This window comes from Vicia villosa, unplaced genomic scaffold (assembly GCF_029867415.1).
Source record: "Vicia villosa cultivar HV-30 ecotype Madison, WI unplaced genomic scaffold, Vvil1.0 ctg.000048F_1_1, whole genome shotgun sequence".
In the NCBI taxonomy this organism is placed as follows: Eukaryota; Viridiplantae; Streptophyta; class Magnoliopsida; order Fabales; family Fabaceae; genus Vicia; species Vicia villosa.
In genome coordinates, this window is record NW_026704980.1 from 236,724 (window position 1) to 254,155 (window position 17,432).

Here is a 17,432-nt window from a genome sequence, read left to right on the forward strand (position 1 = left end):
ATTAAAATTTTGATTTATAAAAACATTTGAGTTATTTTTATAAAATAATCAAAGAAAAAGCAGTGGAATTGATAAAAGAGATAATGAAGAAGAGATGGAGAGAAGAAAATATAACTAAGAAAATAAAGCGATGGAAAATAAAAATATAAAGGAAAGAGAACATGCACCAGCGATTTATACAACGATTTATACAGGTTTCCTCTTTTGAGTTCCATTAAAAGAGATGAGATTTTTTCATAAGTTATGCCCACAAACCTTCTTAAAACAAACAAGAGGTTTTACACTAGCTAATCCTCAAACCTAATCAGAGATTTTATACGGGCTAATCTCCAAACCAAACATATTTTTCACTAGTTGAGCTCAAGAACCAAATAGAGTTTTTCACAAGCTAAAATCGATAACTAAACAGAGATTTTATCAGGCTAATCTCAAGAATCAAACAAAGATTTTTCACAAGCTAATCTCAAATACTAAACAAGGGCTTTTAACTAGCTAAGCTCATGAAACAAACAAAGACTTCTTTAAAGATATAACTCAAGAGAAACACCCTATTTAATAAAATAAAACCGTAACACAACACTAGCACAAAGATCTCACACGTATTTTTCTCTCTAAACATTAAGAAAAACTTGGTGAAAAAATAGAAAATGGAGAATAAAAGAGTATATGATGATATAAAAGTTATTTAATTTCGAAAATATGGTATTAAATAGAATGACGAGTAGCCATCTATTTATAGGAAAATAATTGGGTCAAAAAGGAAATAATCATGATTCTACGATGGAAGTCGACAGTTGTACCTGCAAGCACATAAATCCACATTCTCCCCTTTTAAATGATGACAACGCATCCCTCAAAAAAGTGGTAAAATAGAAAGAAAAAAAGATAGATTAAAGATTAGTGTGGTAAGACTCCCCCTAATAAATAAAGAGAGTATACTATGCTCCCCCTGATAGTATACTTCTCCCTATTTAACATTATCAAAAAAGCGAGAAAAGTAAAAGGATGGATAATAGCACAAACACATAATCACAAATAATTATTTCAAAGATAACAAGAACTTAATAGATTCAATTACTGAAAACATTTTTTTCTTTTTTCAATCAAAACAAAGAGATACAAAAGGAAAGTACTAAAAGAAAAAATATCATAAAAACAAAAACACAAAAATAATCAAAGCAAGCGTAGCAGACACAAACTACTCAGTGCCCTCACCATCATCACTAAACATCCCAAGCTTTAAAGGCATTTCCAATTTTAGCTAGCTCGTGAGCCATGTAATCAATCTTGGCATATGTCCACTTTGAGCTTCAGCTTGAACCTGATCGTTCTAGATGAATATGTTGAAGAAAGCTTCATTAAGAGGAATTTCGTAATTGAAATCCACCAGCCATGACAAGCCTGCCTAATGTGGCGCTTGCTGTTGAGCTTGACCTTGTTGAGTATTTCCCCTTACTTTAGGAGGTTGATGAACCACAACTCCTTTGTCGATGATATTTTGCATTTGTCTCAGTGTGCCTCCCTATTCTTGTAGAGTTTTCTTCTGACTCTTCCTCCTCAAGATTAAATCCATAATGTTCTATAATTTTTGTTATTAGGTCATCATATGGTAAACACATATTCCCCCTTCTTTTGTTTTCCATCATATGGCATATCACCCCACTTTTCCAATATGTTTCAACTCTATTATCTAGTAACCGAATTAAAATAACATTGATGTTGGAGATCTTCTCAAGGTTGAATTTTTTCTATATGAGAATATAAGTTGTCGTATAACGAATAAGACAATTATCTAGACGCGTGAGAGGAAAAGGCGGATCCAAATTTGGATTTGATAGGAAGGATTTTGAAACAACATCAAAATTGAACTCTTCACTCTCCTCTATATCATCAAGCTTGTACACTGGGTCGGTATCTTATCAAACTCTTCAAGGAATAAGAATATTTCTTGCTTCCGAACCTTAAAAGTGATGATTCTATTTTTGTAATTGAGGTTGGAATAAAAAAATTCCATCAAAGTAGGAAACATCTCTTCGAGAGTGCTGCATATGCAATCTTTAAAATTTACTTGGACAAAGACATCAAAGAATTGACGGTCTCTAAACATACTTTCATCCATATAATGAGCTGGAGTGAGATTCATAGGAGTGTAATCTTTGTAGAACCTATTTACATGTTCCTGTGAGTAGAATTCCCTGAAGAAGAACACTAGAGTAGAGGTATTATCGAAGGTTCGATCTCTTTTTGGTGCCATTAGTGATGATGATAAAAATACTTGAGTAGCACACCAAAAATACCAAAGAATACACAAGAACAGAGAAACAAAAAAATTCAAGAGAAAAAGAGAATATTTGAGATAGGATTAAGAAAAGAGACATCGGATTACCTATATATAGGCCGATCTTTGGCTTGAGTCAGAGACTTAACCATGATAGCATTTTAGGTGCATCCAGAGTTTAACTTCTAAATTTTAGGGTTGGTTTAATGCCCTCATTTTTTCATGAGCACTTCAATAAAAAAAAATAAGCCCAAAATTAATTGGCCATATTTACCTGAGTCCTCGATAAAATTGAAGGGGATCATCAATACACCTTATATATTTTTTTGATAATCCTAATAAATTTTAAAAAATCTCCCTCGCCACATTTGAAATTGTGGAATGTTTTACGGTAACACTGTCAAATGTTCAAAGTAGAATAGGGTGTTAGAAAGTTAATTTCAAGACATCAAAATTTCATGCAAAAGTTCCTGTAAATTTTACTCCAAAAGTTTTTGTAGTAATACCAAAAGTGTATCATCCTACAAATATATCTATGCTCATTTTCTTTCTTTTTTTTTGTGTGTGCAGATAAGACTAGTAGTATCCAAATTTTGACTTTTTTATTTTTGTGTGCAGATAATAGTATCTAAATTTTGACTTCCAGGCACTCCCTTTTATTCATTTTAGTTGCGCTCAAATATTAACTTCTAAATATGGACATTTTCTAGCATTTATAAAATTTAAGAGAAATAGTTTGAGTATAATAAGCAACCACCAAAATTGAGTGGTATCTGCCTGACCCATTTTAAACTGAGTTGGATCAATTGTGGATTTCAGGTCAGTCCACTATCAATATTTATATGTGATTTTTGAAACGAAAATATTATTAATAATTATATTAGTATTAAAATTTTAAACTTATTAAAGTAGACAATTCAACTTAATTTTTTAAAATTTATAAATTATTAATTTAGTTCAATTAAAGGAATAAAACTTGAGTTTAGTTTTAGATTTGTGTTAATATGAAGAAAAAAAATATTACACTTACATCCAATCATATCCCACTATATAAATACCTGTGAGAAGCTAATATATTTAATATTAGTTATACATATATTGTGTGTTTATATATTACACGAGGAAAAACTTTGAGGAATGCTTGCATCAGACGCTAAAACACACCTATAAAAACATGTGTAACCACATCAGACTCCTTTTTTTTATTCTTATACTTGACTACTGGTTTTGTCCAACCGTTTATTTTATTTTATTATTACATTAGATTATAACAATTTCATTTCGTGTACTCAACCTCCCACCAAGACTATATTTTCTTGCAAGTTCTCTCTATCACTCAATGCACCTTAAGATAATTCTCACAGCCAAATTAAACAGCAAGCAAACATAACTACTTTTGTTGAGGTTGTAAGGGAACTCAAATCAACCCTTTAGACACAAAGAATACCACTTGATAGAATATAAACAAGTCCATCAAGAGATTATTTTAAATAGATCTTAATTTACAACAATCCAAAGCAAACCCATCCCACATATTAGTAGTAATGCCTACTTATGCGATAGATTGAAGCTTGCGACCCAAGGTTGAGAGAGAAACAGAACTTATGACAGAAAATAGAGGCTAATGGGGCGACAAGGGACGGATCTACAAAGCCGTTGTGCTTGTGAAGAGGGCAACAATGTAGTAAATAGAAAATTTTGTTGTGTTATATAGAAGGACGCGTGTTGGACACCGGATCCAGCTTCAATCATAAGTGTCATTGCTAAAGAGTCTACTGCCTCAGAAATTAATATGTACATTTAAGCTCTACTAATATATGACCATAAGGGAGTATTATAGCAACAAATATTAATCTCATGTGTTACCCACACTCATCCTAACACTAAACAACAACAACTAAGTCTTATCCCACTAAATAGGTTCGGTTACATGGATCAATTTTCGCCATAATGTTCTATCAAGGACCGTACTTCTATCCAAATCATTAATCTCGAGATCTTCTTAACACTCATCCTAACACCAACACAATAAATGTCCCAAATCAATTAATGAAAAGAAATCTTTGAATAAACAATATGAAGAAGAACCACGCGCCTACAAACCCCAGTTGTACACGGCTTCCATATAGACAAAGATTAAACCACAATTCAAAAAACACTAGTACATTTGAACAACCTTAAACACTACAAAACCATTACAAACTAACAGAAACCCGAGAAGGTATATTCGACATGTCAGCCCTTCTAGAAAAATAAGGCAGGATTCACAAATTAGGAGAAACCAAAACTCTGTTGCTGATTAAACTATGACTTCAAATTATGATTGTGGACTGCATCTAACAGCTAAATTGCAGACCAAATTTAAAATCCTAGGTTGAACCATCTACAACATAATATTACTAACTGCGGATATTATTCATAAACCAAGCTCGGTTCACAAATTTTTAGTAGTGAATATACTCAAATGACATCAAACCTACAGCTCCAATGTGTAATTTCTTATTGACCAAGCATTTGAACGCCCGTTACCACACACTAAAATAACTTTGATTTAACTTGGATTTCAAATTGCAAAATGCATCATGTTTGTTGATCAAATCTTATTAAGAATGCTAGGTACATGACAATAAAATAAAAAATATGGCATTTCAAAATCAATATTCATGTTGCAATATTTGTCCCAAATCAATTATTTACCTTAATGGTTTCAAAATTTGCTTTGAATCATGAGATGCTGATAACCATGGACAGCATCACTTTATGCAACCACGAATCCCGCTTCCACATCAAGCCATGGTTGCAAATTACAACACAATTGCAACTACAATATAAAATACCAGAGTAAACCATCTACAAATATTGTACTATTACCAACAAATCAGCACCTGAGGTGCTACAGATACAACTAATTCTTACATTACCAAAGTAAAAATACTAAAGACAACGAATCAATCGTGACATGAATGAACAAAATAAATAAGGAAAACAAGATATACTAATTTGAACTATACACAAATCAAAACAAACTTCACCTCAAAAAACATTCTTCAGACACCATAAAACCATTCATTACAAACTTGCGCCTAATGAAAAACAAAAAACAAAAAATGACCCAATTGATCATTAACCACCAAAAAATGAGAAAAACCCTCTTTTCGGCTCTTCCTCAACCATAACAGCTTGCATACTATCCTGCTCAACAAGTCTCCAAGCCGCTTGTTCAAAAGCCAAACCCGCCAAAGTAGGAGGCTTATTCAAAACAAGAGGGTACCCTCTATTAGTACTCCTTATAACCTCACTATCCTCCGGTATAGCACCAAGTAAAGGCAACCCCAACATTTCTTGAACATCCAAAACCGACATCATATCTTCACCTTTAATCATATCAGTCCTAACCCTATTCACTATCATCTTAATATCCCTAATCCCATCACATTCCAATAACCCGGTTACTCTATCAGCATCCCTAAGAGCAGTTATATCAGGTGTAGTTATTAAAACCGCCTCGTTCGCAGGCGTGATAGCGGTTATAAACCCCGCATCGATTCCCGCCGGACAATCAATGAGGATAAAGTCCGGGCTACGAGAACCAGCGGAACCGTTTCCGTTGGTGCCGTCTCCCCGGGCTTTTAAAGCTTCAACTAACCAAGTTAGGGCTTTTCCACCAAATCCAATAGGGAGTTTAGATCTCGGTTTGGAAATACAAAGAAGTTCAAAATTGGACCAACGTTTATCTCTAACCAAAGCCTGATCGAGTCGACATTCACCATTGAGAACTTCGACAACGGTGTAATTGACTCGATTCTCGAGACCTAAAAGAAGGTCTAGGTTACGAAGTCCGACGTCAGCGTCGATTGCGACAACGGAGAAACCCAGCCGGGCTAATGAAAGGCCGATGTTTGCGGTTGTTGTGGTTTTACCGACGCCGCCTTTGCCGGATGTGACGACGACGACACGCGGTGTTTCGCCGGAGAGCTGTGGTTTGCGGTTCCATTGAAGGAGGGCTTTGGGGGTTAATGGAGGGAGGTAGGGTTTAGGGGGGATTAGGGTTAGGGTTTTGGGGAATGGGGATGAGTGGCGGAGATAGGTGGTTGGAGGGAATTGGAGGTTGGCATTTGTGGTGGTTCCGGGGAGGTGGTGGTGGAGTGATAGCATCGGAAAGTGGGAGGGTTTTTGAGAGAGGGATGAAACTAGTGTGAGCACATAGGAGTAGAACGTGAAATAATAATATTTTAATAAATTTATTTTGTATTTTATAAAAATTCTTGAAAAATAATTGTAGTTGATTAATTTTTTAATCAATATAAAATTGGTTTTATTTACTTATAAGTTATTAATAATGATTGGATTTGGTATATGATTACTATCATTATTTTAAAATAAAAAGGTATCTTGTCAGTAATTTTATGTATATTGAGTTTGATTTTGCGTGACTTTTTAGAAGTTCAAATTTAAAGCTTTAAGATAGATGTGTGATTTTTATCATGTCATCACTCATCGCAAAAGTAAAAATACACTAATAGTCTGTTTAGAATTGCGGTGGGAATCAATACAAACGTACGTCTACCAGAAGCTCCCTTTTGGAGCTTCTCATTTTCACGGTAATTTGCTCAGTAAACGTGCGGTGGCGATGGAAAAAAGTCAATCCAAACACAGCATAAGTTGTTTTAATGAGTTTGATCTAGGTGAATGACTTATGAAAGTGGTGAATAGATTGGTGAACACCTTGAAACAGTTATCAGCAGCAAGTGGTATTCGAAAACATTTCCATGATTCATTCAATAAGTAAAGAAGAAGTTTGAGATATTAAAATAAAAGTTGTCTGCCTTTTATTCTAATTTTAGAGCATTTATATATGCAATCTAAGAAGGTTGAAGTTATGACAGAGATTATGAAAATTTATGGCCCATGTATCATCACCTAATGTTGGATTTATTGTTTCTACCTCTACTTTGCATCGAACGTTGAGGATGAGGATTATATGTGAGTTTTCATATGATGGATTATGTTAGGACAAATCTAGAACAAATTTCCTCCATATCGTCAATATGAGGAAGTGAAAATTTGAAACTTGTTTATGTAGAACACTTTTGATTACCTTTCGGAAGAAGATTCCGACGAGGTCACACAGGAGTTTGTGATTTTAGCTTTAGGGATTTGAGCAGCACAGTTAATGCGAGCTCAAGAAAATATGTTTCTTGCTTACCCCTCGGTTGGGAGCCCTATTTATAAATGTTGGAGCCATAATCACCTTCATTAATGGAGGAACTTAGGATTCCCCCATAATGAGTGAACTTCCATATCTTCTGGCATTTAGTTTAAGAAATTGTAACTTCCATAACGACGGGGTCTCCATGTGTGCGGACGGCGGTTACGTCCGGCCTGGATGAAATGTTAAGGGTCTGCTTGTAACGCTTACACGCCGACCTGCAGAGCCCGTCTGTAACCAGGTGGAGAATCCATATCCGAGTTGAGGGTCCACTCATCTGTCCTTGTCGGGCCGGGCTTAATGGTTCATTCGGTTTTAGGCTCAATTGTTGTTTTGCTTCCATCTCATCCTTCAAGCGCCAACTTGCCTGGCCGGCCCAAATATCTCAAATATGTACAAGCCCCCCAATCTAAAATTTCGTAGAAACGAATAGTTTGGTCCACCAAAAGTTAGTTTTGGGCCGTCCTGGCAAACCAGTAACCTTGTTCATTCGATAGTCGAAGTTGAGTGGGTGTGTGTCAATGTGTTCTCAAGACTATTGATGGGTTTGTCTTATCAACACGTGTTTAGTAATGATGGTTTTTTAATGGAAAATATGTATTAGCTCAACATCTTTATTAATCTCTTAAACTTCAGTTTAGAGACTCCAAACGTTTCAAACTTTCGCTCCTTCTCCCTCATCTTTCGGCTCAATTGTTCCTCGAGCGAAGTTTTCCAAAATAACCTCTTATCATCTTTTACTTGTTTTTCTTTTTCTCGTAAAATGTCCGTTTATAAATCGTATCATAGTGGGGGATGCTTCTGTTCCCCAATCTGTTTTTGTGAGGAGGTGGATTCTTTCCTGAGGTCCATGCATGGACTCCATGTAGAGATCATGCGAACAAATTTTTTTTTAGATCTCTGTAGATGCGTGTAGGAATCTCTGTGAGATTTTTAACAATTTTGACCTAGGATCTCAATCATAAGGTTTAAAGAAACGTTAGTGAACATGAGAGGATCCCCGGTAAATGTTGAAGTTTTGCGTTATAAGAAGAATTCAATGACCCTTAATGAAATAGAGAGACTGCGGGAGAAACGCTGCATATATAAATCTCTAGTGCATGATCTTTCTTTGTTATCTCTTTATTTTTAATCTGTTTATTTTCTTTGCGCCTTATCTATTTCTTTTCATCTCTTCTTCTCTTTTCTTATACTTCGTTGCTTAATCTCAATTTAACTAACAAAATTAACTTAAAGATTTTCAATAAACCAGTTTTTTATAATTGGACAATGTTTTTCACCAACATAATTTCCCCCATCTCTTGTATTTAAAGCTACATGGTCAACAACTTCTACACCTACGTTCTCAACTTAGGATCATCTTCTAATCTCCAGGTGAATAGAGAAGACAAATTGTCGAGATTGGTCCATTTCCATACCATGTTTTCTTTTTTGCAATGGCACCATCAAGATCTCTTAATACAGACCTTTTTGGTCGAATAGTTTTATGTCCCTTCCAATTCTTCAGCCTCACCAAATGTTGTTTTAATGATTTTTGGCAAGTTCGTTATCATTTCTTACTATTCATGTTTCTACCATTCTTCCATTGAGTATCAGCATCTATTTTACTTGTATATTCTCTTAAGTTGTTGTGTATATTTCTTGAGAGGAAGTTTTAGTTTGGTGGTTACGGGTCCAGAGACTTGTGGATAGTCGATTGTCATGCTTAAAGTCTTAGTTTAGTCTGTGATTTACGCACTTGAATAATGTTGGAATTGTGGATTTGCATAATAGTCTGATTCACGTCTTCAATGTGAGTAGGGCTGTCATTGGACCTATGGAACCGGAAAATCACCCGAGAACCGGTCCATTGGAACCGGACCAATGGACCGGCCGAAATGTTACTCGGGGAAATGGATAATTTTTTTATCCGATACCAAAAATGGATACTATATTGAATATTTATTGGATACTTTTGTCGGATATCTGAAGTAACGGTCCGGTTTCGGTCCAAAAAAATGGTCCATCACTGTTTCAGTCCGGTCTGAATTTACCCGATTATTATTTCAGTCCGATTCTCGGGATAGCAAATATCCGGACCGGACTGGACCGATGACAGCCCTAAATGTGAGGTTGGTGAACCCTATTAGGAAATATGGTTGGACTCACCTATATATTCTTGGCCATTTCTTTGCAACCTCTTCTCCCTTTGATATTTCTCTCTTTCTCTTGTTCCAAACACAGGGTTAGTGTAATTGAAAAAGTTGAACATTATGAATTACAGAATACAGAGACCCTTAATATCCTCTCTTTTTTTACGGTAAACTCATTTCATTCTAACAAAAGGTAAAAGATACAGGAATTAGATCTGCTTGAAGCTGATGTGGGAGTAATCCAACCGAGTTTTGGAGCCAATACTCCTAGATAAACCTACTAATTTATAAGCTCTTACTAATATGATAAACAAACAGATTCAAAGTTTTCCATTAACATTTCACAATCTAAAATGATTGGATCAATGGCAGTAATGCTACATTTGATGTTGACTGTTCAATTGTCAATTCACATATTCAAAAAGGAAAGACATCTAAACAATAACCTTTCATTGAACAATAGTTTCACCAGGCACCAATAATAAGGTTTTGAAGTTATACAACAAATGAAAATTATACATTTGATACACAATTGAATACCATGAAAAATTCTGTTTCCTTTTTGTGACTTATCAAAATAGTACACAATACACATCAGAGAGTAACTAAGCATTTTTGACACAGATTCCTTCTCATCAACTATCAATACGAGACGATGAACTACGAGAAGATGAATTACGTAGCAGAGCCTTGTCATCCTCTCTCGTTGGGTGTAATGGAGCAACTCCATTGTGATTCTCAGCTTCTGAACTAGTGGATGGTTTTGCACCATTGGTAATTATATTTTTCAACCAAGAAGCTTGAAATCTTGGGGAAGACACTCCACTGTTGGAACTGTTGGGGGAATCGGGACCTGTTTTAATGTTGTTTGTAACATTGTTAGTAACGTTATTTGTAACGCCTAGGAGGAACCTGTATGCTACTTTGCTCGCTGATACAATCTCTGTTTTCGCTTGCCGGAACTGCAACAGCCATGTAGTATCATTAGTGCACAGGTTATCTCAAAATTTGTCAGTGCCAATACTAATAACCTATGAAACCCATTCTCTTGATACAGCACGGGTACATGTGATACAAGCATATTGAAAATTCTTTAAAACCCGAGATATGGTATATGACCAAGATACGTCGACATAAATTTTTAAGATATAAATATTTAACATAAATGTATAATATTTGTAAAGAGAAATTGATATTTTTATTAATACATAATAACTATATATGCCGGTTATTATGAACACAACTAAAAAGTATCCACATATCTTTCACTTATCCGTAAATATATCTACTTCCTCTAATTTGAAAGTGGCATAAAAGATACCATTAGTCATATTTGAAATAAGTCATGAGTCATGTCATGACTCCATCAAATTATCTCATCATCCAAAAAAGCATAGCTTCCAAGTATAATTCACCAAGAGACAACCCTGAGCAATTAAATCAGTGGTCATTGTAGTTCGGCCATCAACAACACTGATGGGTCAGGTACATCGCCACCAGCATCCCACAACTATATCTCGTATTTTCTATATCCTCAAAAAAGTATGTACCACACTTTTCTGCTTAAAGAATGATAAGGTTGAACTAAAACTTTTAAGAGTTGGGAGTTGTATATCAAAATATGGATGTTGTATCCTCACACACATATTAGTCAATAATTTTATTTTGAAATATCATCATAAAATTAAAAGGACATTCCTTGAGCACTCATTGAGGGCTATCATAGGCATATCGGCATCAGATCCGTATGAATATAACACCAATACTTCAGCAGCAATTTTGGGAGTATCTAGAGCTTTACAGCACAAAACTAACAGCTGTGTAATTTAAAGTATTCAAAACAAAAAGCACAACCCGGATTCCAATAAGACAATTCAAGGAAATAATTTAACACAGCACCATAAGAGCATTTTGAAATTCATAACTCACCCGTAATGCCGTATTCTCTGCAACTTCCATGGCAGTATCACCAGCATTAGCAAACCTATTAACCCAACCTGTCATGAAAAGAAAGCTTTATGAATACATGATGGAAACAAAAAAGTAAAATCCAGAAGCAATAATTCATATAACGCAATGCTGCTTAAACATCAGTCACATGACATATAAATTTGAAATGGGTATTGGCACATTAGAATATCTACTCTAAAACCCAACCCATTTACCACCTAATTTCACTCTCCATGTTCGGGCATTTCTCACTCTGTCCTATAACACTAATTAACTCCGCTTGATCATTTACCAACTTCACTCTATATTCACAATACAGCAAGATTTGTAATTCAAGCCAACAGCACTAGTGATCTTAAGAAAAAATGCATATTAAAGCAAAATAATAATAGCCAAGTACATTTCTACCATATACAACCCAGCTTAAGGGTATGTCGATTATAATGTGAGATACAATATATGAAACAGAGTAACTTTACAGGTAAAATCCAGTAATACCAAGGAATTTACATGATGTAGCCATAAATATTATGGGTCCCCCTAATATGCACTTGGCCCAAGCAGGGACCTCTTTGTTTTACCTGCTACAACAGGTTAAGAAAAATTAAAAGTTTACTCAGGTAAGTAAAGAAAACTGGGCACACTTTTTTTTCATTTGTGGGAAGACTATCAAAATCCAAATCACTGCTAGTGATTTCAAATTGACTGTAATCAAAACAAGCAAGAGAGTCAAATGGGGAAGAATCGCGACAAAAAGGGTCAAGTGGAAGTGTTTACATAGTTGTTGAGCTGTCAAATTAAGCTGAATAAATTGTCTAAGTAATAGGTTGAGACATGGACAGCAAACTCGGAGGGTTCCAAACCACAAAGTAAGTGTTTGTGGAGCTCGGTGAAACACTCTCTCCATGCAAGAATCATACACCATGTCGCAATTGTCAACAGTGGAGGTAGAGGGTGGCAGCGCAACATCCAATTTACAATGGAATATTTAAGCACTCAGTGCATTAAAATCTGAAGTTATCAAATATTTCTTTTAATTTATTGAGCATATTATAACGTAGCCCTCGGATAATCGAGCAAAAGATTTAGCTGAGGGGAAATGGGGAAATTGAGAATACGAACTTGGAGAAAGGTCCCTCAGAATGCCAAGTATCAACTGGGGAGGGAGCATGGCACAAAAATCAAATGGGTTTCTCAACCTTTTTGTTCACTACAAAAGGGAGTCCTGATTTTGATTTTAAACGGTGAACACACGCTCCCCCCTTCAGATTACTAAAATTATCATCATAGGGAAATCTTTTATAGCAAAAAGGAAATCTTTTATTATCTGAAAGGGACACTCAGTTATGGAACTTTACACAGTACAAACCCTGTGAATGGGTAACTCGATTCACCGGACCCTTTTCCGAATTTCTTAGTAACAAAAAACAGAATGTCCGATGCCAACACTCTTTTCAAATTATTGGGGCAAACTTCTGTAAAAGCTGAAAACAAGAGAGTTCAGAGTTCAACCCTTTTCTAGAGAGCGCATATTAGGGGACCCCAAATATTACGGGTTGTCTCTTAGCATTAAAAAAATGATAATGCACACCAGGAAAGCAACATTAGCTCAATATTTACCTGGAAGTTTTGGTACATCAAGCCTTTCACAGAATTCATCACAGAAGTGGTTGCAGTTTTTGGCCAACAGATCATATGCACTTCCAGGCCACTCTCTACTGAGCTCTCTCAATATTTGATTTACCTTGAAAATGGAAAGGTTTGTTTTCCCTAGAACAATGGATTCACGATATGTGTACATTGGGTTCTGTCCAGAAGGGCAGCTAAAAACCCCAGTACCTTGCTCACAGTATCCAAATGACCATTCATCCTCTCCATAAACCTGTTAAAGCATGAGAAGAATGCTTTAATGATTGTTTATCATTTTCCTCATCATAAAAGATAACAAAAAGTATGAGAAGAATTATTTAATACATGGTTTTAAATTGCAGGCCGCAACCGCAATTGCAGCCGCAATATTGCTGATGTAGTAGTCTCCACAATTAGAACCCAAAAACTCAATTTACTTCCGGAAAAATCTTTAACATTAAGCATTTTCTAACAGTGTATTTTAAACTCTTCTCAATTAAAATTCACACCACAAGGGCCTCAATCACAGCAACCGCAATCGCAACACCCACGACTGCATCCTCGACCGCAATTTAAAACCGCAATCGCAACACCCCACAAATCGCAACCGCAATTTAAAATCATGCTTTAATTTACAAGATTATCCCTCAAAAGATGATTTTCATTGCCGACAACTTTTCCATTTAGAACCCAAAAACTCAATTTACTTCCGAAAAATCTTTAAACATTAAGCATTTTCTAACGGTGTATTTCAAACTCTTCTCAATCAAAATTCACGCCGCAAGGGCTGCAATCACAACAACCGCAATCGCAACACCCCAACCGCATCCGTGGCCACAATTTAAAACCGCAATCGCAACACCCCACAATCGCAACCGCATTTTAAAACCGTGATTTAATTTACAAGATTATCCCTTAAAGGATGATTTTCATCGCCGACAAGGTCTATTAGCATGTTTTTTTTCCAACTCTTGTAACATATCTCCTGGTTTTGACCATTAACATGCTTTTATTTAGGCATCAACACACCTTTCACAAGGTTTGAGTAGTTTCACGTTTCACAACATTGGAAGACTGAGTTGACACTAAAACAAACACACACGCATGCACTTAATCATACTTAATACTTTTAGGTTTCTCAATTAACCTACTTAAGACTATCCAAACCAAAAAAAGATGCCAAGAATTGCAAAAAATTACAAAAATGGAGAAAGAATTAAACTTTAAGCTCTTAATTAAACAAACACGCGTAAACAAGCTTTCAAAGCAACCCACCGGATCCAATCAAATCAAAATCCTAAAAAATCAACATAAAAATCATTAATTTCTACAAAGAGAAAGAGAGTGAAACCTGAACAGCACTATGAAAAATGCCACCAAGACCAATACCATCCTTAAAGATCTTATTGATCTGAAGAATGGTGTTGTTGGCTTTCTCCGATCCACTATTCGTCACATCGTATATATGCAGTGTCACATCCGCCATCTTTCAAACCAGAGCCACCACAACCACACACACAAAGAAAAAATCTAACTTGATTCAACCCACTTCACTTTTTCTCTATATAAACCCTAATTACCTATCTGGAATCTCAAAAAGCGATTCGATTTTTCAAGAATCAATCAAAAGCAAGTATTGTGATTGGTTATTTGGATGTATTTATATGGAATTTGTGATGAATTGAAGAGAGATTTAGCCTCGGGATTCTGAAAAACAAAACCCTAAAACCGAAATTTCTCTCTTGAATTCGAAGTTTTTCGCTTTCGCTTTGGAATTTATATTCGTATAGGGAGGGAACAAGAGAGAGAAAGAGTGGTGTTTACCTGTGATTGAGCAAAAATATATTTAGATAAGAAAAGAGAAGAATATGCAAAGAAAAGTAAATTAAATTCAAGATTTTTATATGTTTTTCTTTTTCAATTACTGTAATGGTCGAATTCACACATTTTCTTGTGTGTGGAAAATCTTAAGAATCTATTAGACCAAATTTTATATAAAAATCTTGTCAAATTAATATTATATTACTAATTATTAATAATGTTGCATATTATTTTGAATTTAATTCGTATGTACTATGTATAAAAGTTTTACTTCGTCAATAAATAGTGACCGTTAAATATTTATTAATATTTAATTTTTATTTTAATTATTTATTAAATAATACTTAATGATTGTAATGTACTGATTTTATAAAGAATTTTACATTGAAAAGACATAATCATTAATCTCTATTATTTTTTTAAGAGGTTATAATTTTATTTTATTTTAAAGGTGAGTAAATAAAATATAAGTGAGTTCGATCACACACGTATGTTATTTTTTATAATAATAATTAAACTAACTTGATAGATATAAATGAGAATATATCAGATCGAAAAGATCTATAGACTGACCAATTTAAATTATATTTGATTTGGCTCATTAATAAATGTGATCGAATTAAAATTTTTCTAAAATTTATATAAAATTAAATATATCACATTATAATATTAAAAATATCTATAAAATTTTACTGGTTGGACTAATAAATTATATATTAGAAAGTGAGGTAAATAATATATAAAAAAAAATTAATAGAAATACACTTATGATGTAAAAAATTTACACTGACAGTACATAATAATTAATCTCATATAAAAAATAATATTTATTTAAAAATAGATAAAATTGACTATTTAAATTTTTTTTAAAAATTACATAATAAAAATCTAAAATAAATCTTAAGTTAGATTCTGACCTTAAAAACTATGTAAAAATATATTTTATAAATTTATTGGATAATGAAAATCTATATATTATTTATTTAATAAATTTAAAGATTTTTTTTATTAAATTGACTTAATTGATAATTGTGCAATAATATTAGATGTATGGACACAAATTTGAACTTGTGACGTTACACTTGTCTTTGATATTTTATCTATTAAATTACTTGAAAAAAAATCTATTTATAATAAAAACTCAATAAAATATATGGAATAACCAAATAAAACATTTAAAAATAATAATAATAATAATAATAATAAAGTATAAGAATCTAAAAATACTACTCTCTCGGTCTCAAAATAAATACTATCATATTTGTAAAAAAAACTTTACATTACTAATACAATTTTATATTTAATCTTTCAATTATATCCTCTAATAAATATTTTTAGTTTATCATTTTTTCAATTAATATTAATATTATTTCGAATAGCATAATTTTGAAAATGAAAATTACGGGTATGAAATTACGGGTATATAAATAAAAGGTTAATTTTAACTAAAATAGTATCAACTATGTATATGAAATTACGGGTATGCCATTAACTTTACAGCTGGAAGCTACTTGTGGGTCGTGTTTGGTTGATGATTATCAACGAGTATAGAAAAATGTGGGGCCCACGTAGTCATGCACGGCATTATTAACGGTCACACAAACTAGCTACTGGCAATAACGAAATGACGGAAGTGACCTCCATTTTCGAAATTTTAGGGTTGTGTCGGAAAGGAGAGGTTGTTTGATTAAATGATGGATATTTTTCCGTTCGTTAAGGAAGGGGCCGTAAAATGATTGTGACAAAGGATGCAATCATTAATTTATTATTTTTTCTATAAAATAAAATATCTAAGAGAAAAAATATAGTTGTCAAAAATAATTAATTATAGAAACAATACTTCTGACTTGTGACATTTAATAGAATAATACTATCTCCGGTCCCGTTTATAAGAAAAGATTTTCTTTTTAGATATATTGAATAAATATTGTATTTAGACAGTATATTGTCCAGATACATTATTTATTCAATGTATCAAAAAAAAGAATCTTTACTTATAAATGGGACCAGAGGGAGTAGTTAAATAGAACATTTTTGTATTATAATATTAATTGAGTTTAATGGTGATGCACTGACAGTGTAAAAAAGTTTTACACTGTCATCCAATGAAAATATATCATTCTGCCATGTCATCTCAGTAATTTAAAAATAACTATGACTTGGTAAGATACATGGTCGTGATTGGTTGACAGTCTAAAACTTTTTTACACTGTCAGTGCATCACCTATTTTATCATATTAATTATATCTGATTGATTATATTAAATACTTAAATTTTATTTTTATATTATTGTTTTTAAAAAAATTATTTCTAAGTTTCTTAATGTGCTCTTAGAGCACAAATTATCATAATATTTTTTTATTATAATTAGTAATTAGTAATTTATTTTATAGAACATTAATAATTTTTTGAG

General features: G+C 33.5%; 2 protein-coding genes across 3 annotated transcripts; both read right to left on the reverse strand.

Moving 5' to 3' along the window:
• Positions 1 to 647: 647 nt before the first annotated feature.
• On the reverse strand, positions 648 to 6,499 carry LOC131623018 (septum site-determining protein minD homolog, chloroplastic-like). 2 transcript variants are annotated; one of them, XR_009290071.1, is made up of 3 exons: positions 5,311 to 6,499; positions 4,976 to 5,099; positions 648 to 2,675 (listed from the first exon to the last, which is right to left on the reverse strand). XR_009290071.1 is itself a non-coding variant. In XM_058894014.1 (1 exon), the coding sequence occupies exon 1, from the start codon at positions 6,431 to 6,433 to the stop codon at positions 5,402 to 5,404; it is 1,032 nt and encodes a 343-aa protein (XP_058749997.1). In that variant the 5' UTR covers positions 6,434 to 6,499; the 3' UTR covers positions 5,121 to 5,401. The 2 variants fall into 2 exon arrangements, 1 of the variants encoding a protein (XP_058749997.1); XM_058894014.1 differs by lacking the exons at positions 648 to 2,675; positions 4,976 to 5,099 and having other exon boundaries at positions 5,121 to 6,499.
• A 3,555-nt stretch (positions 6,500 to 10,054) lies between these two features.
• Positions 10,055 to 15,049, reverse strand: LOC131623019 (uncharacterized). Its single transcript, XM_058894015.1, has 4 exons — positions 14,550 to 15,049; positions 13,190 to 13,451; positions 11,549 to 11,616; positions 10,055 to 10,581 (listed from the first exon to the last, which is right to left on the reverse strand). Exons 1-4 carry the CDS (start codon positions 14,682 to 14,684, stop codon positions 10,255 to 10,257), a joined length of 792 nt encoding a protein of 263 aa, XP_058749998.1. The 5' UTR covers positions 14,685 to 15,049; the 3' UTR covers positions 10,055 to 10,254.
• Between the last annotated feature and the right edge of the window lie 2,383 nt (positions 15,050 to 17,432).